We start from the raw sequence: 22,720 nt of genomic DNA on the forward strand, positions 1-22,720 counted from the left end.
AATGCCCCAGGTTCAGTGTCAGCAGACCTAGCTTGAAGTTCTGGATCTCCCACTAACACTTTCTGTTGATATTGGAAATATCATTTTCTCCTCTTGGTAATTTAGGTTTCTCCATCTGTAAAGTGAGGGGGTCAGGCCAGGCAATTTTGACAGAACTTTGTGGCCAAGATCTTCTCCATTGCTGACCCATCTCATCTCTTATTTTTCAGTGAATAGCAGTGTCTCTGGAGGCTAGGAGCTTTGCTGCTCTGATGTCATCTCTTGGGTTAAGGGGGAGAAGAAGACCTCTCCCAGGGGGGCCTCTTATGTCCTTTCCTGCCCCCAGCCCTAGTGCTTTGTAAGGATCCTTCGCTGTTTTTCCAAGTGACTGCTAACCAGAAGGGCTCACGCAACATGGCAGCTCTCCCCAAACTCCCCTCCCCCATCAAGTGACCATTAACCAGGAGGGCTCACTCAAGATGACAGCTCTCCCCAAACTTCCCACCCACAGAAGAGAAGGTTACTCAGGACATTTCCCTGACAGGCCCAGAAAATATTCACCCTCCAAAAAAGAACACCATGCCTGCCTGTGGTGGGCAGAGGGTTGCTGAACAATTGGGCCCATTATCTTAGCTTGCCAAGCTACAAATTCACTTAGTGTGTTAATTAGTCGCTAGCAATATTATTAATTTATTGGGCTGATTCCTGTCATGGCTCAAAATTTGTCTCTGCTAATCAGCTCCCTTGATGATGTCCTACTCAATTTGGAGCTGCACACGGGTAGTCTCAAATTGTTAATCCTCGGTGGAAATAGAAGAACCTGTTCTATGCAATCACCCCCCCCAAGCTGTGGCTGGTGCTCCAATGCCCCCAAGAAACAGCCCCTGGCTGAGGAAGTTGGGGCCTGAGAGATTCTTTGAGTTCTAGTTCTTGCTTCCTTCCCTCTGTCCCCAAAGCATCCCAACTCCTGGCACTCCAACCACACCTTCCCCCCTCCTCTGTCCCTAAGTATTTGGCCTGAATTACAATTCTCAGCTGCACCCCAGTTACTCACCCTCCCAGCTCCCAACTCACATTTCCCCTGTGGAGAACAACCCTCCCTTCCACGTGGAAAGTGGTGATGGTTTCCAAAGCAGCTTCTTCATTCTCTCACTGAATCCCAATTAACTGTTTTGGAATTCATGCCCACTTTACAGATGAGGAAATTAGTTTCCTCATATAGGCTAATAGAGGGCTTTGGAAAGAACACCAGCCTGGAGTTTAAGGACCTTTTCTAGTAAATGACAGAGATTTGAACCCAAGTCTGTTGATTCCACTGCACCACTGTTGCCTCCAAGATCTTCTGGTGCTCATGTATATCAATCTCTATATCTATATACCCAGAATCTCAACATCAGAAGTGGCTTTGTCTAGTCCAACTTGCAGATGAATAGAAGTCACCCTAACAGGTGGCTATTCAGCCTCTGCTTGGAGACTAACCTTGGTGGAAAACTTCCACTTTTGGCTAGCTCTGACTCTTAGAGAGTTTGTTCATATGTTGTTGTTATATCTGTCTGCATGTTAGGATCCTAGATATAGAGCCAGAAGGGTTCTCTAGTCCAGCCTCATTTTATAGCTAAGGAGACTGAGGCCCAGAAAGATGAACTGACTTGTTGTCCAAGGTCATCCATTACCCCGGGTCTAAATGAAACAAATCTAGTTCCTCTTCCATTTTGAAAATATCTAAAGATAGCTATTGTGTCCTTCTTGAGTTTTTTTCTTCTCCAGAGTATAAAGTTCCCTGGTTCCTTCAACTGCTCCTTGTATGGCACCATCTCTGGCCCCAAGGTTAGGCTTATTTTTCTCTTCTGGATGCTCTGTGGCTTATTAAGGACTTTCCTAAACATGGCACCAAGACAAAACTCAGTGCTCCAAAGATGATCTGCTGAGGGCAGAGGACAGCAGAGACCAATCCCTCCCTTGGTCCTGGCCTCATGCCTTTGGTAACACAGCTCCACTGGCTGCCATGTCATACTGTTGCCTCACGTGGAACTTGCCATCCACCAGAGATTCAAATTGATAGTGTGCTGGGCCAAAACTAACAAGATTAAATTTAACAGGGATAATGGTAAAGTCATCTACTTGAGTTTTTAATAAAATCAGCTCCAGAAGCACAGGAGTGAGAAAGGGGGATATATTATATGATAGCAATTCATTCAAGGTTAACAGGAGCCAACAGTGTCGCATGGCTGTCAACCACGGTACTGCAGGCCGGGGCTGTGGTAAGATGGAAGGAGCATTTAGCATGTGGGCGGTGACAAACCCATGACATTCTGCTTTGGTCATACCACATGTATAATAGGATGGTGAGTTCTGGAAGGCTATGTTTCAACAATCTGGCTAGCAGCTGTTGTGGGGGTGAAAGACCAATAGAAGCCCAGCAACAAGCAGGCTACCAGCATGCTGCAAAAGCCCAGGTTCTTTTTTTTTTTTTTTTTGCTTTTTGGCAGGGCAATTGGGGTCAAGTGACTTGCCCAAGGTCACACAGCTAGTACTTGTGTCAAGTGTCTGAGGCCAGACTTAAACTCAGATCCTCCTGACTCCAAGGTCGGTGCTCTACTGACTGCGCCACCTAGCTGCCCCAAGCCCAGGTTCTTTTGATCTGCTCTAGTAAGGAAAGCAATGTTAATGGGTTGACAAGTTTACTTTAATTCAGCATACAAATACCATCCACTTAGTTCAGGGGAAAAAGCCAGCACCCTGAACTTACAAGCAAAATACAAACAAACTACAAGCATTGACAGACAGACCTTGTCTGATTCAAATCCCAATACATAGTTACCAGAGTTTAACAAAGTCCCAGCATCTGGGTTTATGAGCTGGAGGGCTCTTAGCTACAGCTGCTCGGAATCTCCACATCACCTCGCCACCAAGGGGGAGAGCCCTGCATGCAAAATAGCTCTGTCTTCTCTTTTCATACCATTTCAGACATCATCAAACATCATCTGAATGACCAGAACTTAGGCTGCTATGATTGGCTCTTGAGTTAGCACCTCCCCTTAGGACCCTGGGAGGTTCACACCCACATAGGTTTAGCACCTAATAGTGGTTAGAGCCTGGGGCTTAGCACTTAGTAAGACTCAATGAAATACACTGAATTAATCAAAGGAAACAAAAGCCAAACTCTTCAAGGGCACTTGGTTGAACTGAGTGCTAAGAGCCTATTTCGCTTACCAACACAGGCTAATGACAAGCTAACACATTTCCAGGGGAGGGGGAACAGGACACTACCTTATGAGGGGCGGTTCAAGGAATGGGGGATGCTGAGCCCTCTTAGAAAAGAGAAGACTTATCATGGGAAGGGGAACAAATGTGACAATTACACATCCCATGGAACAGGGAGTAGAGTGGAAATGTGTTATAATGGAAAAGGCATCCGATTGGGATTTGAGAGAACTGGATTCTAGTCCTGACTTGGTCACTATACTATGTGACCTACTGCCAAACATAGCCTACCCCCATTCTGGCCCTCAGTCTCCTTTGTAAAATGAAGGGGTTAGCTTAGACATCTAAGATCCCCTCTGCCTCATAATTTCTTATCTTATGACTTTTCTTTGGGGCCTCAGAGGGGAAGAACTGTGACCAATGTAGCAAGGAGGCAGACCTACTCAGTGAAAGGAAGAACTTTCTAATGATGAAAACTGCTCAACAGTAGTCTGTGCTCTCTCATGAAATGATGAACTGCCTGGCACTAGAAATGTTTGAGCAGTGGCTGGATGGTGTTTGTTTGGAGAGGGCATCCTCCCTGGGTAGAAGGTTAGACAATATGACTTTTGAGATCTCTTCCAGCTCCACTATGCTCTCTGGTTTAGATGACTTCCTTTGAAATGGCCCCTCTTTCCCCAGGTAAAACTGGTGAGCCCATTTATCAGACTTAGCATCCTCTGATGGCAGTGGATTCTTCCCTTCTCTTCCCTCAGGGGTCACCACTGTCCTCACCATGACCACCCTGAGCATCAGCGCCAGAAACTCTTTACCTAAGGTGGCGTACGCGACGGCCATGGACTGGTTCATAGCCGTCTGTTATGCCTTTGTGTTTTCTGCGCTGATTGAATTTGCCACTGTCAACTACTTCACCAAACGGAGCTGGGCTTGGGATGGCAAGAAGGTCATAGAGTCTCAGGAACAGAAGGTGAGTGGCTATGGAAAAGGGCAGAGGGAGGGGCTAAGAAGCAACCCATGAGTGAGCTGCATTGGGACCAGGAGTGGGCAGCATGCAGCCTGCAGGCATTGGATGAGGCTGTGTTCTATTCACTGGGGTCATCAATCCAGGTCTTGACTGGTGTGCTTCTTGGCAACTAGGAGGGAGCAAGGGAGGGGACAAAGGCTGGAGCAAGGTTGGAAGAACCACAGTGCTGGTGGGCAGGAGTGTGAATCCCCAGCATAGAACAGTCATGTTGGGGAAAACACACAAAGGATGAATGGATGGCAGAAAGAAGATAGAATGGCTTAACTCTGATTTTGCTTCCATTTGCTCTGTCTAGCATGACTTTCAGTTCAGAAGGGGTAGAATAAATCTGGCTAAGTGGGGAGTGAATCCCAAGACAGGGAAGGAGATAGTAAGGAACCAGCTGGTCACTCAATGAGTTCTAGCCCAGATGAATTACATCTCAGGGAACTCAAGCAATGCACAGTTCTCATCACCTCAAGACCAATGTCAATCATCTTGGAGAAATCATGGTCAGAGGCCAGAAGGCTGGAAACAGGCAAATTTCTCAATGTTCAAAAAAGGGAAAAAACATGAATTTCAGAATTCACTAAACTTCGACACCAGTCCCTGACAAATTCTAATTATGGATTATTAATCAAATGGTTTGAGGGCCTTTAAGAAAGCAGAGATGCTATGATCCAACATAGATTTACTAAGACCAAATCATACTAACTAACCAAGTTTCCTTTATTTAACAGAATTACTAGACTGGTAAATCTCTAGCAATGCTATCAACATGGTGTATCTTGATTTCCACAAAAAATGACAGAGTCTCTCATATCCCTGTGAACAGATGGAGAAATGGGGGCTAGATTAAAGTAGAGTTAGGGGGATTCATAGCTAGCTGAGCAATAACTATGAGTGGTGATTAAGGGATTGATACTACCCTGGAAAAGAATCTCTAAGGGTGTACTGTATGGCTCCGTCCTTGGTCCTATCCGGTTCAACAGTTTTATTAAGGACTTGATCAAAGACATGGAAGGCATGTCGACCAAACTTAGAGATGCCATGCCATGAAAGTGGGAGGGATAAGAATCAAGATTCCACCATTTATCAGCAGACTAGAATGATAGGCTGAAACACACAAAAATCTTTTTAAGGAAGATAAAGTCTTACGTTTGTGTCCAGAAATCTATCACCCTATCAATGAGACCAGAGATGTGGCTTAGCAACAATATACTTGAAAAAGAAAAAGAAACCTGGGATTTTTAGTGGTCTGCTAGCTCAATGTGAATCAATAGTGTGACGTAATGCAATCTCGGGCTGCATTAAGAGAAACACGGTGTCCAGAACAAGGGAGATAATAGCCCTCCAGCACTCTGCACTTGTCAAATATTATCTGAAGTATTGTGCTCACTTCTGGGGACGACATGTTAAGAGAAGCATTAACAAGTGTATTCAGGGCTGGGTTGCCGGGAAGGTGAATGGGCTGGCAACCATGCCATATGAAGAACTGCTGAAGGAACTAAGGAAGGTCAGCCTATGGAGAAAGGGAGGACAGGGGTGGGGGGCATGATAGCTGCTTTCAAATAGCTGAAGATTTGTCGTGTGAAAAAGGAAATAAAAGTGTTGAGTGTAGCTCCAGAGGCCAGAACTAGGACCCAATGGGAGGCAGATTGCAATTCACTAGAAAGAATTTAACATGTGGCTCTGCTCAAAACTGGACTGGGTTCCCTTGTGAGGTAATGAGCTCTACGTTACTGGAGGTGTTTAAGTAGAGGCTAAATGACTACCTCAAAGGGACATTGTTGTGACCATTCTTGAACTGGAGTAGGGGGACACTAGACCCTCTAACCTCCAAAATCCCTTTAAACTCTACTACTCTCCACTAAACTCATTGGACCATCCTCTTTGGCCACACCCTTTCTATCCTCCCAGCAGCATGGCTTCTCCCCCACTCCCATACCGTCCCGCCCATCCACTCATTATGAGCAGCTCTTATAGTGAGACAGGAGAGGATCCAGAGTAGCTTCATGCCCGCCTACCATACTTTAAGGGCTGCCTGTGACCAGTGTATCTTGGGTGCTGAATGGAGGTTTCTTAAAGGATAGAAGGAGCCTTCAGAAGCTCCCGGCAGGACTATGCCCAAAGTGGCTCAAACGACAATTTGTCTATCCTTAAAGCTCTTCCAGGCTGCAAGTTTCGTAAGCTCGAGAGCTCATTTGTTTCAATATTTAGCTACCCTTCATTTTAGGATCTTAGTATGTACCCTGTTATACCTCTCTTGCTCTAACTTGATCTTAAGATCATAGTTTTAAAGCAGGAAGGGACCTTAAATATCAAGTCCAAGTCTCTTGTTTTTGAGAGATGAAGCAATGGAGGCACAGAGAAGGAACATGACTTATTCAAAGTCACACAGGTAGAAAGTGCCCAGGATGAGGATTAAAATCCAGGGTGCCCACTGACTATAAATCCAGCCCTTTTTCCATTACTTCTCCTAATCATCTGTAGAGATCAATAGTCTCTGAATAATTTTGTATCCATTTGAACCCTTTGTATTGTCTTCAGAGGCTGGATAGGTGGCCATGCTAAATATATGGCTTAGCTCCCTAGGATGTCATCGCCCACTAGAGTTCTCCCTTTAGGCTCTGAGGAGAATTCCCTGAGCAGGGAACCTGAACCAACTTGGGGAAACGTTTGGTGCCCCCTTCCTGGGCATTGGCTTTCCCCATAGTTACTCTTTTAAATTCTGGGCAAATAACTGCCAGACAGCTCCTCCATCACCCTGCCCCTCAGTCGATCTCTATTCCAACCCCGTATGCTTACAGAAAGTGCTTACTCTAGCACGACCAGTCCTGTCTTTTTATTAGTGAATCAATTCTGAAATCAAGCTTTGCCCTTGACATTCATTCTGGAGGCTGGGCTTGGGGGATGGCGGTGGGACTGAGAAGGGAGGAATCTCATCAGAATGTGCTTTGTAGGTCAGATAGGGAAAGGAAAAGGAGGGGGCAGAATGAGGGCCAAAGTAAGGTGCTTTCCCAGCCCTAGGGGCAAGTGCCAAGAGGTGAGCCCATTGAAGCAAGGGCCCTAGTTCAGTAGCTTGAATGTTAGAGCTGACCATCATTTTAGAGGTCATTTAGTTCAACATCTGCTCCTAGCACCTAGTAGGACCCCACTATTTATTTGTTGAACCGAACAAGGACACTGGTGTCCAGATTGTCTGTGAAATTTGCCCAAGGTCATCCAATTAATGGCAAGTCAGTGAATTTGAAAGTAAATCCCAGAGAGGGAAGATGGCTAGACCTACAAGTTAGGGCTGCATTTTCTCTGTATTTCTATAGGATATGTAGGGGACCTTTTTTCTGTCAAGGGCCACTCAGTCACAGGGGAAAAAAATAATCAAACTCAAGTCATATAAATGAAAAGCAAATTAAATTTGGCTTTTTAGGAGAACTATAAAACATGACCCCATCCACTTTTTAAATTAAGAAAAGGGGGCATACAAAGCTATCCAATAAATAAAACACCTAATAAAAACATATACTTTTTTCTATATCATGGCCAGTTAGTGAACAGAGAGATTGGGAAGCAAAAGAGACCAGGATAAAGGGAGAGAGGCAGCTTCCTTATTTGCGAAAGAGGTTTTCTGGTCATTTTTTCTTTTCATTGGAAAAAACAAACACTAACTTCCTTCTTTTGAAATTGCGAGACAGTCACATCCCATGTAACAGAGAAAAAATATATTTTCGTAGAATAGCATCCCTGTCTTGTAGGCATGGTCAGTTAGTCAGTCAAGAAGCTTTTATTAAATGTTTGTTCTGTTCCAAGCATTGTGCCAAGTGCTGGGGACAAGGATGGCTTCACCCCATGGGCTGGAGTTTCAGAACCCCTGCTCTGTAGCAAATGTCAGTGGAAGGCACCTTGCTTTGACAAGAATCTCCAAGGGATTTGGAAGGGTCCAGGGAAGATCAGGTGGTTTGCTTAAGCCAATTACGGAGGTGCTTGGTACCTTCAGCCTTCAGGTTGAGAACTGAGCAACTGTCTCGCTTGTCTCTTCTGGGACAGGAGGATTTCTTTGCTGAGCTTCTGTCATATTAGGAACAAATTTCAGGTCGTGCTGACCAAGCCTAGCCTTCACGGCAATCTGAGGCATCCTGTGCCACTGGGCCATTTCCATGTCTGGTTTAGATATTAGTAGTCAGGTGAATTGGACCCTTGACTATGATCCCACACAGTTTAAATAATTGGACTTTTGCTATGCTCTCCCTCAACACTTCCCCTCCTGCCTCAAAAGCAGAGTAGTGTCCACTCTGGGGAAGGAGCATCCTGGAAGTTTTGAGTGTGAACTGAGAATAGCATCAGTCTTCATTTAGAACTTCCGGATTCTTCCAGGAGGTTGGTCCACTACCTATACATAACCAGAATTCTTCACAGGACCCTACAGTAGTGTATCCTTCCTTCCCAATTATAGGAGGCCCCTTTCCTGAGCCCAGTCTGGGAGTCTTCTCCCAGAAGCCTCTAGGCTACCTGAGTCCCTGGCCCCTCCAGAGCAGCTGGATAGCTTTAGGGGATCGAGACTGGGACTCTCTCCCATGCTTGCCTGGCATTTTGAGTCATAGGCCATGTTGTTTTGGTGCTGTCTGGCATGAAAGTTCACTACTGATTCTGTCTCAACCTTTAATTAGCTCTACTCAAAACAACTGTCAGGAGGAGAGCTGAAGAACAGATTGTCAGTGGACAGGGAACAGCTCTGGGCTGTATTTCCAAAGTACTCTTCTTAGTGGTTAAAGAAATATATATCCATGCCCCACTCAAACCCAGCCTTCCTGGGCCAAGGACCACTCTTCTTGTGGGATTAGAGGGGTCTCATTTTGCTGTGAGTTTTATGGAAGAATAGCAATAATTCTAGCTAACATTTACACAGCACCTTAAGGTTTTCCAAGTATCTTGTCTCACTGGGTCCTCACAAAAACCCTGGCAGGTAAGTTGTGTTGTTGCTGTTTGGTTACTCAGTTGTGCCTGGCTCTTCCTTAGCACACCAGACCTTTCTTGACCTGAGGGGGGCTCATTTTTCAGTGTCACCTCTTTTAGCCTTTGAATACTTGGGGCTTTCTTGGAGTCATTTTTCTGGAGTGGTTTGCTACTTCCTTCTCCAGTGGATCACCTTTTGTCAGAACTCTCCACTATGACCTGTCCATTTTGGGTAACCCTGCCCGGTATAATTCATAGCTTCATTGAACTATGCAAGCCCCCTGCCATGACAAGGCAGTCATCCAAGAGGAAAGGTCATATTATTATCTGCATTTTATGGATGAGGAAACTGAGGCAGAGAGTTCAGCAACTTGCCCAGGGTCACACAGCTAGTGTCTGAGGAAGGATCTGAACTCAAGTCCTTCTGATGCCAGGTCCGTAACTGAGTTACCAAGCTGCTTTACTGGATCCCCATTTTGATGTCTTTAGAAGCCATAGCTTACTAGGGGCCTGGACCAGTAGAAGCTTTCTCTATGTGATTCTGTGTATTGGGTAACCAAGGGTCCCCTACTGACATGATCCTTGAATACAGGAGGTGTTCAAAGAAGATTCATTGAATTGGATCAAGATTAAGGCCATACAGGAAACTTTAGCATAAAGAACACTGGCCTAGGAGGGAGGAGACCTGGGTTCTAGAGCCCACCCTGCCACCTAAATTCCTGAGTAACCTTGGGAAAATCTGCTATATCTCTGGTCCTCAGTTTCGCCATATTTAAAATGAGGGTATTAGATTAGATGGTCTCTTAGTCTCCCCCTCCAGCTCTAATGCTTACAGACTCTCTGGATTGTCTCTTACAATAGGAGGTGGGGGCCCAGATGAGCTGGGTGTGGAGGAGCTGGGACCAGACAATTCTCACTCTGCAGTCCAGACAGTGACCTTGGGTTGTGAATTTGTCATGGAATCAGGGAGCAATGCTTCAGTTTCTACACTCTGCTCCCTGTGGGGGCTCCCTGGGGCTCACTTCTCAGGGGAGCATCATTGCCACAAATGTGGGGCTTGATTTTTTTTGCAGTTCTTCCCTTGGGCCTGAGAATCGTTTGCAATCTGCAGGAGGGGCCGGCCAGGCCAAGCCCAAGCAGGTCTGCCCTGTTATTGCCCAGGGATGCTGGACAGCTCACTAGGTTTGAAGCATCCAGTATTTCTGACCATCACTCTTCCAAACAGAATTGTAGTTTCCTCTGCCACTAGCTCAAAAATCAATCGCTTGGACACCCACCTTGGGAGAGGCATTGTCAGCATCTTCAGCTGACAGTGTTGGTCTTGGTCCTGTACAAAATGGCTTCACTGCATGTGCTAGCTACACTACAATACTGGTCTGAAAGAAGCAAGGGGGGGCAGCAGGCAAAACACAGGATCAAATCTCTCCCATGGCATTTACTAGCTAGGAGACCCTGGGGAAATCATTGCCCCACTCGCAGTCTCATTTTTCTCCTCCTTAAAATGGAGAAAATAGTATCTACATTCCCTAGCTTACAGGCGTGTTGTGAGCTCAAATGAGATAACACACAGAAAGTGCTTTGCCAACTTCAAAGGCTGTAGAAATGTTAGAGATTATTGGCTCAGGCTCCTCCCAGAGACTTCTATGCCTCACTTCCTTCTTTTAAGAAAATTGGACAAATAACTCCCTGTAAAACTAAAGTGAGGACCTGAGAGTGAGAATATTTGGACGGCATAAACCATATCATTAGGAGCCAGGAAAATGTCAGCTAAGAGAGCTAATGTGATACAGCTGTAAGAGATGGACCTTGCAGCGGAAATCCTAGGTACAAATCCTGCCTTGGCCACTTGTTGCCTGGGGAATCATCTACTGACCACTTCATCTCCCTGGGACTCAGTTTCTTTATCTGTAAAATGAAGGGGGTGGGCCAGATGACTTCTGATGTCCCTTCCAGCTCTAGATTTACAGAACTGGGGGTATTAAGTTTGGAGCAGAGAAGAATTCTGGGTCAGGGTTGGGGGGGTGCGGGGTGGGGTGACAGGCTACCTTCAAACCCAACAACTTCTTAACAATTAGGGTTATCCAAAGTAGGAATGGGCTGCCTTGGGAAGACTGGAGGTCTTCAAGCAGAGTCCAAATGACCACTTGTTGGATGCTATGGAGAAGATTCTTGTCTAGGTACTTTGAAATTCACAGGGTCATAGTGAGTCCTTTACTAGGGTGGAAGGAGGTAGTAGATAGCAGGGCCCTCAAAGGAGATGGGCTAACTTGGTTCCGAATTGTTCCAGTGGGTATATGTGGAGGAGGAAAGGACTCTCTGCTGTTCTGATGACACATCATCCTTCCTCGTGACACTCGCAGCACTCTCCCAAGGAGTGCAGGTGGCCACTTGTCTCTTTTCTTCTCAGGAAAGGTATATCCCATGCACTGGCATTTGCAAAACCTTTGGGGGTGATCCCCTAAAATCTCAGTGCTGCTTATTTGTAAGGCTCACAATTCCTTTCCTGCTAGGCTTTCAAACTCCAAAACATCCCAAGTGATGTCATTTATACTTTCAGAAATCAAATTCCTGTAGGGAAGAAAACATGAATTTTGGGGGGGGGGAGTTGGCATTGGTTTTTACAGTTTCTTTCCACCTCCCTCCTCTTATGTTACTCACAGTGTTGTGAGGCCAGGATACTGGCTTTGTCTCTGGCTATCCCTACCAACACTTCTCACTCTTCTCCCTCCATGTCTGCCTCCTCAAATGGTCTTAGCAATCAATAGACAATGCTTCCAAGGGCTTGGAGCCCTGAATGAGGGGCAGGGAGAAGAGACAGAAATATAGCTGAGACTGAGAATGAGGTACGCGCTGGGCCTGTGTTTTAACAATCCGGCTAGCAGCTTCTGTGGGGGTATAAGATTCACCCATAGCCAGCACCCAGAAAGCTGACAACAGCACAGGTTCTTTTGATCTGCTTAATTAAGGAAAGCAAGGTGAAGGGGTTGAGAAGCTTACTTTTAATTCAGCAGTCAAATATCATTCAGTTAGTTCAGGGGAAAAAACCAGCACCCTGAACTTCAAAACAAAATGCAAACAAATTACAAACATCAACAGACTTTGTCTGATTCAAATCCCAACACACAGTTACCAGAGTTCAACAAAGTTTCAGCATCCGGGTTTACAAGCTGGAGGGCTCCTTAGCTACAGCTGCCCAGAGTCTCCTCATCAACACCATCTCCAGAGCCCCACACAAATGGCTCTGTCCTCCCTTCTTATAGGGCTTCAGACATCATCAAACATCAACTGAATCACCAGAGCTCAGGCTCTGGCGATTGGTTCTTGAGTTGGACCCTCCCCTTAGGGCCCTGGGAGGTTCATATCCACATGGATTATGTTAACACCTAATGGGGTTTGGGCCTGGGGCTTAGCCCCTAGTAAAGCTCACTGAGATAAATTGAGTCACTCAAAGAAAACAAAAGCCATTCTGGTTACAGCCTGGGACTGCCCCATGTTCATAGAATTGTCTTTTCTAGTGAAACCTGATCATGATGGACTTGGAAATGTGCCATCAGTGGAACTTGGGGACATTCCAACAGAATCATAGAGTATTAGAGTTGGAAGGAACCTTAGAGATCATCCTGGCCACCCTCACTTCAATTTTACACATGGGGAAACAAAAGCTTTAGAGCTGAAACTTCCCTGACTTCCAGCACAGTACTCTTTACACCACAACATTCAAGAAGTCATCTATCTTGAGGGAAGGTAGAGTTACCAAGCTTAGGAACGATTTCACTTCTCCCTACAGAGCCAAGTTTTTGCCAAGAGCACACCAACTTCAATTTAGTATATAGCCATACCATCTTAATATACAAAAAGGACAAGAGCCTGTTTACATGGTGTTGGAATAAACACCATGCCAACAGTCATCGCACATCAATGAGACCAGAGAAGCTGACTGAGACTGGTGAAGAACTAGTTTCAGGAGCTGCTCCAAGTGTCCTCTGAAGAAGCTAGATGTGGAATTTTCCATCTGTGACCTAATACCTGGAGCCAAGGATGGGCACCTAGGAAAACCCAGCTATTGGACGGTGGGATTTCAGACGTTTGTCTTTCAATGAGAGTTAGTGTCTTGTGGCTATAAAAGGATGAAATTGTACATGTTTTCTCTGAATCATAAGAAAGGAACACAAGGTAGAGACAGTGGAGAACAGTAACAGTAGTGGCTGGCATGCATTTAGGCTTATAAGGGGTTCTACATGCATTATCTCACTTTATCTTCAAAACAATCCTGAAAGGGAGGCACTATGGGTATTATCACCCCCAGTTTACAAACGAGGAAACTGAAAATCAGAGGGTCTTGCCCATGATGGTGAGAGTCAAAGGTGAGATATGAATCTAAGAACCTTGCTCTTTCTAATATTACATGCTACCTCTCGGAGAGAGCTAAAGAAGAAATGACAAAAACTGGAAAAACTCTGGTACAGCTGTGTAAAAGTAATATAAATTCGAGTCTGAAGTCTGGCTCCCTTGGCACACAATATCTAACAGGCATAACACTAAATGTTTAGCCTGAAAAAAGAAAGACTTGGCAGGAGGAGGAGAAGGAGGAGAATGGGGGAAATGACACCTGCCTTTGAGTGTTTGAGGGCTTCTGTCAAGTAGAAGGGGAATAGAGCCATTCTTCTTGGCTCCAGAGGGGCCATGGGTACCCTGCCATGGGTGGAACTTTCAGAGAGGCAGACTGTGGCTTGATGTCAGGAAAAGCTTCCTAATAATTAGCACTACTCCAAAGTGGCACAGGCTGCCTCTACAGGTAGGGGGTTCCCCCTTACTGGAGCTTCTTTAAACAACTGTTGGGTATCCAGTTGTCATGGATGATACAGAGGGGTGCTTATTTCAGGCACAGGTTGGACTAGCTGGCCTTTAGGGTCCCTTCTACCTCCGAGATGCTATAAGTTGTTTTTGATTATAGCACTAAACTCAGCACATAATGCTGTCTTCATTGTAGCTTTCTGCTCGGAACTTTAAAAAAAAATAAGCCTGGTCCGGTTTTTAATCACACATCAAAATCTTTTTGAATTAGGGCTGGGTTAGTAACTCTCATTCTGAGTACATGCTAGTGGTTGTTACCTGAAATTCAAAGTCTGCTATGGAAAGTATCCTCACCATCCACCTCTCAGCTTGGAAAAAATAACTTACATTTGACTCATTAATTCATTCATTCATTTGTTCATACAGCCAACATCTGAGCACCTACGGATGTATAAGGACCAGTGTGTGGCTCGTGGACCACTTGGAGAATCTCAAAGTTTCCTTCTCCCTGGCACCTGGTCCTCTGACCAGTGTGAGTTTCTTTAGTTCTTAGGAGAGCAGACCAAGAGCAAAGGGGGAACTTTGACTATACTTCCTTAAGCCAAATGAGCTCTGCACCCCTCTACCCCCACCAAACATAGTCATCAGGATCTGGTGCCATGTGAGAAATGGGTCCTGCTGCCTTTTGACTTGGCCAGAGTCATCAGAGAGCTTGAGGCCTGTTCCCCGAGCCTTTCACTGTTTGAGTAGAAATGTGCATCTGGTGAAGTGTCACGTGAGTCAACTACATGAAATCCAAAGCCCCAAAGCTGGAAATGATAACGCCTAGGAATTCTGGGCTGCTGGAGAGAACTCAGGCTTCCTTTCCCAGTTGTTGCGACATTGCTGCTCTCTTTTCCCAGTGCGGGCTCAGTCTCAGAGTAATTCCTGGGCAGCATCAATGGTAGCTTTTGAGAAGTAACCTACTAGGGCATCTGAGCTCTCTCCTGAGCTGAAAGCCTGGGGAAAGGTAGGTCATTCTTGGACCAGACCAAGCCCTTCCTGCTCCTTCAGACTGTCAGTCACCTAGGAAGGTCACCCTATGCGTGTCCGTGTATTGCTTTGCAGCATGATTTCATCCTCTCTGTTTTCCAGGACCATCGCCCCGGACAGCTCCATGACATGGAAAACAATGAATCCATGGACCCAGTAGCTTCCTCCTCACTTCGCTGCTGCCCCTCCCTTCCTGCCCTTGCTCCTGAGCTGAGGGCAAGTGCCTGGGTCTTCCTCCCAGACAGCCCTGAGCTCTAATCCTACTCTATTTCTACTGTTCCCAAGTCAGCTGCCCCAGCCATCTTGCCCCGCTTCTTATTACAAGTCATGGTAACAATTTACTGCTGACCAGGAGAGCCAGGGCTCTCCTTCCACCTGACTTGCAGAACTCACTCATCTGAGCCTGTGGGTAGTGCATACATATAATCATATTGATGAGTAATGTGTGGTAAATGCACATTAAATCGATAGTCCAAGTAGCATCATCCCCATTTTATAGCTGAGGAAACTGAGGCTTAGAGAGAATAACTTGCTTATTGTCACATAACTTGCAAATGGCCAAGTGAGAACTTGAATCCAGGTCCTTCTGACTCCAAATCCACTGCTCTTTTTGCTACCTCATGTTTATTAGACCTTAAACATAGAAACCTGGGGAAAACATTAGATTTGGAAACCAAAATCTAGAAGAACTTGGTTCAAATACTGACTCTGCTACCTGCTGCCTGTGAGACCTTGGGCAAATTCCTCCATCTGGGCTTCAGTTTCTTCCTCCTTAAAAAGTTTAAGATAGATCACTTTTCCTAACTAAAATTTGTCCTCCTTTCTATAATCCCAGACTGCTGTGCAGTCCAAAGGGCCCTGACTCCTAGATGACACTGCATATCAGTACATTGCTCCCCATCATGAGTCATCATCCTTAACTGTAACCCTGGTCCCTCATTACCATTGACTCCATAACTCCAGTGTCCTACCTCCCCCTTCTCTCTCCAGCCCTCCATATTGGTTTGTACAATGGAAGTAATCAGTTTTTGTTTTGTTCCCCCTCCCCTGTTTTCCCACCCACCCACCCACTCCCATAGAAAAAAGAGCCGATGACCTTGGCCAAGAAAGCAAACAACACCTACAACATCGTGGGGACCACCTATGCTCTCAACATTGCCAAGGACCCTGGCCTCTCCACCATCTCGAAGAGTGCTGCAGCCAGTGCCACTGCATCGGGGGCAACTGTCTCCCCTCCCAAGACACCCCACGTGGTAGAGAGTCCCCCTGAAACCAAGAAGACCTACAACAGTGTCAGCAAGGTGGACAAGATCTCTCGCATCATCTTTCCCGTGCTCTTTGCCATCTTTAATCTGGTCTACTGGGCCACATACGTCAACCGGGAGTCAGCCATCAAGGGCATGATCCGGAAACAGTAAAGCCACACCTCCACACATTTCATTGCCAAGAAGCATCCCAGGATACAATGCCCACGGGTCGTCTCTCATTCCCTTCTGAACATAAAGGCTTTGCTTTAGAACCATCAGTCAAGTTGTGACTCTTTCATTTGGCTCACTTTGGGCTGTCAACTTCAAAAAATGTCACTAAGGAAATATGCCTCTAACATTGGGAGTCTGCCCTCCATCAGTACGGTTTGCTGCTACAAGTCTTTTGGTTCACTAGCTTCCCCATCCTGCCCACTCCTCTCAGCCATGCCAGTCCTCAAAAGAAAGTCAGTGTGTGCATACCCATAAGTCCATGATAACATCCTTCAGGGTACATACCCCTATGAGTATCCTGCCCCCATACCTAGTTGCCATCTATTCACCATGGAGTACTTTGGCTATTCTTGGTACTCCAAAGTGATGAGGCAGCATTTGATGGCCTAGGCCACACTCATCAGCCTCATGGGTGTATTTAACTGAGATTCCATAATGAGGACGAACAACAACTGTATTCCCATACCATCCCATTTCACATTGCTTCTTATCAAGCTTGCCTTCATGCCACAAAGGTCATTGTAGGCTACCAGAGCTTCTGCATTGGGGAAACAGGAGGACAAGATTGTCTGAAGAACAGAACCACCAACTCCTGGGGCCCTGGCCATGCCCACTTGTTTTCCTGGCAACACCATCTCATTCTGGCTGCCCTCAGTATGGCCTGCATGGAGAGAAGTGACTGGCCCCACTTGGCTGTCCTCCACTCTTCTGCATGTCCTCAAGAAGCACACCAGGCACTCCCAGGAAGCCTTCTCTCCCTGGGAGCACTGGTAGGATCCTTCCTCTATTTGCCCTGCGCCTTTCTGGAGGCACTGATTTGTCTGGCCTTGTTGGCTCCTGCAAAGATTTTTTTTCCTCCCCGAATTCTCTCCTGCAAATTCTTCAGGAAGAGAATCAAGTGTTTTTTTTCTTGAAGAAAACAAAACCAAGAAAAACACCAAGGAAAGGATACTGTCCCAAGACAAAAGAAATTCAAAAGTAAAACTCTGACAAGACAAGGAGCCAGAAGCTCAGGGTGGGGTGAGATGGCAATCAGATGGACTGGTAGGGCTCTGAAAGATTCTTCTGTCTCAAGTTGCTAAGGCCTCAGTACTCTTCTCCAAGATGTCTATGGCCCATCCCTCATCAATCAGACTCACTGTAAAGACAAGAAGCCAGAAGCCAAGGGGGCTTGTGTAACTTGGAGAGGGCAGCCAGCTGGATGACAGGGCTCCCCAGAGTTCTGCCTCAGGTTGCTAAACCTTCTCCTGTTTCTCTAGCCTACCCGTGCCAAATCAAACTGCCTGCCAAGACAAGAAGCCAGCGGCTGAGGGGGCAGAGGGCTGTAGCTTTGAGAAGTCACCCATGGAGTGGGCAACCAGCAAAGTGGGGTAGGACTGAAGTCCTACTTGCTCTCCCAGCTTGCCAAAGGCTCAACCTTCTCTCTAGGCAGCAACACCCATGCAGGCTCTCTATGAGGACAAGAAGCCAGAAGCCAGGGGGCTTATTGGCATCTGGGGAGGATTCCCATGGAGATGGATGAACAGGAAGACTCCAAGGAATGCTGCTGTTCCAGGCTGCCAAAGTCTCAAGCTTCTCCATGGCTCTTCCAGCCCCCATGCTGAGGGCCTCTGGTCCTCCACACACTGAACCTCCTGACTTGGGCATTGTCATAAAGGTAGCCCCCAAATGAAGCCTCCTCCCCCAGACCCCTCATTTTGCCTCATTGCCCTTAAATGGTTAGTTTGCATGTTCTTTAGACTGGGAGATCCCAGAATGTGGTTTCTGAGTTCTGACTGTCTTTTTATCCCTTGCCCCTCAACCCTAGGACCCTGGGATCACCCCGATCAAAGACTGACTTTTCCTTTTTCCCAGGTTAGGGCATCATAGAGGTCAGAAATCCCAAGAGGAATAAAAGACTGGTAAGGACAGAAGGAAACCCTAAAAAAACTGGGGCATTCAGTGGAAGATATAATGAGAAGAAAGTCTTCTTGAAAGCCTACCTAGGTTCCACTCCCTCCCACACTGATTTCAAATTGACTCAGGGCCTCCATTTTAGCCATCCCTCTCTGCCTCCCTATTTGTGATGAAATTGAGGACAATTTCTTACTCTCCTCCCTGCCCCCTGGCACCCCACTTCTCTCCAGTGAAGCCTATCAGCCTAGGGCACCTTCTCCCCATTGCAATCTCAAGGTCTTCCTCCAAATGAGCAGTCATCTGCCCTGCATGACTGGCTGGGATGTGACCTTTTCGTTCCCTCCACATTTATCGTAGAGGGTCAGAGCCTCATTTGGTTAAATGCCATTGTCCTGCATCCTGTGCATACTGATGTGTCCGAAGCCTGCAGGAGACAAGATCCACCTGGATTCCAAGGGAATGGAGGACTCAGAGTGGGAAAGCACCAGGCACAAGTATATGCAGGGGGAGGGAGGAACTTGATGTGGGCAGAAAGAGAAACAGCCTTCCAGTTCTCTCTCAAACCTCAATGAGCAAAGGGAGAACTAACCGAAGGAGCTCCCTGGATATTACTGTCAGAAGCAGAGCCATCCTGAGAAGCACATCGCCACCCCCTCCCTCTGAGTCCTTTCATCACTAACTCCACCACTGGCCCCATGGAGCTTGCTGGGTTAGAGAATCTTTTGCTTTTAGATCAGGAACAGTTGTTGGTCCACCTTAAGAGGTGCCGTTGCTCGTGACTAAGGAAGAGAAGCTGGTTTTGGCAGGAGACACAATTCAGACAGTGGCCAGGAAATTCTAGGAGGAGAGGAAAGAGTGAAAAAGAAAAAGACAGGCACACATAGGGGAATCCACCTAAAGAAACAGTTGTTGTAGTTCTCATCCAACCAACAGCACATTCATGACTTAGATTTCTGTTAATGTGGCTGATTATTTGAATAGACTAATTGGACAAGCATTTATTAAGAAGCTACTCTGTCGGGTACTATGCCAGGTACAAAGGATACATAACCCAAAACAAACATAGGAAGAGGCTCTGCTTGGCTAAGACCACCAGAGGCCATGAAAGGTTTTCAATTTGCCAGAGATATTCGATTTTCAGAGAAAGGAACCAGGCCCAGCCAATATACTCTTTGGTACCTGGGAATCTTGAAAAACAGTGTTAACTCAAGGTTAAAGTCTTACTTAATCCAACCCATAATCAAGGCATAACATCTTATTTGAACTAACAAATGATTATCCTTCCCAATAGAATTGTAAACTGAGCTATGAGTCCTATATTCTCTAATGGTTCTTCCCAGCAGAGAACATTATTCTTAGTTGTAACATATGTATGCAGTGAGAGTGTGTGTGTGTGTGTGTGTGTGTATGTGACATGCACACCTTCAGAGACTAATGTTCTCAATAGGGTAGAACCCACAGAAAATTCATCAGAATTTCTTTTTGTAGTTGGTTGTGAAAATATCTACTTGCTAGCTGAAGACAGATCCTGATTAATAGGAAATCTTTCCAAGTTCAAAGGGATTCTTCTTTACTATAAACATTTTAATGAAAGGATTTCAAATGAACCAATGTTAGAGTTGAGATGGAAGGTATAAACAGGAATTTATATAACGAATTGGTTAACTGGCCATCTCTGTTGGAGACAGCCTAAGGCTTTAGCCAGACCACCCAAATGTATATAAGATTAGCACGGAACTAGATGTAGAAAATGATGTGTATTTGTATGTTTTATTAGCGTAGATGCAGATCCCAGCAACTTGCCTGGGTCAGCAAGGGTTCTCAGTCATATCTTCATTTGTGAAGTGAGGCTGGGGGAAAGGGAGGGAGAACAATTGAGTATTAAAGGAAATGGAGTTTTCTGATGTGAATATGAATTATGAACAAATTTTTCTAGTGGGAGTTGTTTGGAAGCACTTCAGTCTCCTCCTCTGTCATTCCTGCCATCACTAGGATTACTGCTGTTGCTCTTACAGACGTTAATATCTGAGATTTTTGAGCATCATGTTTCTGAAGAGTTCTGGACAATTACCTATGCTTCATTTCCTCTGACCCCCTCAGAGGGAACAATGGAACAAGGTATGGAAGAGGGAAAATATCATTCTTTCCACTTTAGATAGAGAAACTGAGGTGCCAGGAGGTCAACTGACTTGTTCCAGATAAATTCGATATTCTTTGATCTTTTTTTAACCTTAGACTTGCCTTATTTTTTCTTCAACTTCTTCAAAGTCTGAGGCTTTCCCCTGCTCAATCTAGACACCTCCCTTCATATGTTGCTCTTCAGGAAAGCCTCTTGGTCATTGTGGTACTATCTAGAATGACTGACATTTGTGAATACCTCCTCCTTCCCCTCAGAGCTGTTCTTAGCCTGCTTCCATACCCAGCTCCAGCCTTCTTTCACTCATGTCTGGTTAGAATCCTTTCTCCCAGGGTTGTTCTTTTAGAACTCCCAGTAGGAGAAAGTTTCTTTTGGGGTTTCTCAGGATTAGCAAACTAACACCGTTCTCTGCCCTCTTATAGACAATGTTGTATGGCCATGTCATTGAACTCAGGAGCCAATTTCTCCCCTCAGCTTTCTAGATTCAAGGGATACTTCCTAGATTCAGTTACCTGTGCTGGCTGTGTCTCCTCCCATCCCCCATATCTTCTACATGGGCAAACTCTGGTGTGTCCAGGCCTAATTCAGGACATTCTGTCCCTTTTTGTCCGCTGAGCTCCCCAAATCGTGCATGCAATTTCTTTTGCAAACACAGTTCTCCTGTGAGAAGTGTGCTTTGGAAACAGCCATTTCCAAAGTTATATGAGTGTAGCATTGGGGGCAAAGCCAAGAGCAGTGGTCACGCTGAGGCCTGTTATCAATCAATCAAAGACACAGTTATTCTCAGGGATGCATGGTAACCTAGTGCTCTGAGCAACCCCCAGGGTTTAGGTCAAGGAATTATTCTCAGAGCAATCTGTCTAGTAGGGTGAGCCTCATGAGACTTGGACGCTGAAGATGGTACTTGCTCCCATGACTTGGAAGCCGCTGGAAAGCATACTTGCCACTTGCCTGGCTGAGAAAACGGTCTGTGTGTGACCTGCAGCAGCTTCTCTTCCATTGAGGTCCCATCCTCATTCCTAAGGCCAGTATGATCTGCCCTTCAGTGAGGACTCTCCTCCCTGCCTCTGCCAGGCTTGGATTTTGGCTTCCAAACTGAGAGCCACTGTGAGGCAACATCCCCACCCTGAAGTAGAGAAGGCAACTCAAGTGAAACAGATGGCAACCCCCAACGGAGAAACTAGAGGGTTGCCCCTCTGAGCAGCCAGCCAGACTTCTAGGGCCATCTATGCTCCCTAGCCACAGGTAATCAGGCCACCCACCACTTTAGTCACCCTTCCACTTTCTTGTCATATTCAACACCCTGCCTGGTTAGGTTTCTAGCCTCAGGGGCCCTTAGTAGTAATATCCCGCTGCCCCCTTCAACCAAAACCTGAGCTGACCTGATTTGTCTATAAGGCAGAAATTAATCTTATCCCCCAGCAGTGGCATGAAAAGAGAGAGAGGATTCTCTACTTGGAAAGAAATATGCACAAAGCTGTCAGCAACATTCTTGGAGGACAAACCCCTGGTTTGCTGTCGTTAGCACATCAGCTATTCTGGACAAGCCCATCTTATTAATATTGGCCTTATTGGATCAAGCCTGTTAGTATAAACTGAACCCCAAACTAAAAACACCCTAGCTTCCTTTGCCTCCTTACAATTGAAAGATAGACAGCAAGGCTGGATATCCATAAGACAGAGCTCTTGCCCAATCACCAGGTGAAAGCACCGACCTGGTTACAGTATGAAAAACCCAACTTTCCTTTTACCAATCTACCCAATAGCTTTGGGTCATCTACCTGCTGACTTAACAGATGGATGGATCTCCTGTCAACATCGATCAACAGATTGATGAACTGAGCACTAAGCCACGGCAAATTGGGAATGGCCTGACTTGGAGGAAAATCCATGCCTGCGCCCCCCCCCCCATCTTGTGAAGAGAGATACCACGGAGTGGCATGTGCTTATCCACAGTTTCATTATGACTCTTCATGTCCTGAGCTATGATTTGGCAGGCCAAGTAATAGGATTTGAAAAGAAAAAAAATAAGTTCACCAAGACATCTCTTTCCAAAACAAACAAACAAATACTAGATGCATGACTTCGCAAGGTCTACAAAGCTCTACAAGGTCTACAAAAATGATTTCCACCCTTTTTCATTCCTCATCCAGCAGTACCCTAGCAGGACATGTCTCAAGTGAACAGAGGGCATTCAAGATGGAGGCCTTGGCCATTCCAACTTGGCATGCCCACACTGGCCTC

The 22,720-nt window shown here is 45.9% G+C and overlaps 1 protein-coding gene across 1 annotated transcript in view; it reads left to right on the top strand.

The window, feature by feature from the left end:
- Positions 1 to 17,163, top strand: part of GABRA3 (gamma-aminobutyric acid type A receptor subunit alpha3) — a 139,137-nt gene extending 121,974 nt beyond the window's left edge. The window contains exons 8-9 of the mRNA XM_036740247.1: positions 3,939 to 4,150; positions 16,045 to 17,163. Of these exons, the coding sequence (XP_036596142.1) occupies positions 3,939 to 4,150; positions 16,045 to 16,383 (551 nt within the window). The 3' untranslated portion in view covers positions 16,384 to 17,163. The remainder of the gene's footprint in view (positions 1 to 3,938; positions 4,151 to 16,044) is intronic.
- Positions 17,164 to 22,720: the final 5,557 nt, after the last annotated feature.

The sequence above is a fragment of the Trichosurus vulpecula genome, chromosome X (genome assembly GCF_011100635.1).
Source record: "Trichosurus vulpecula isolate mTriVul1 chromosome X, mTriVul1.pri, whole genome shotgun sequence".
Lineage (NCBI taxonomy): Eukaryota > Metazoa > Chordata > Mammalia > Diprotodontia > Phalangeridae > Trichosurus > Trichosurus vulpecula.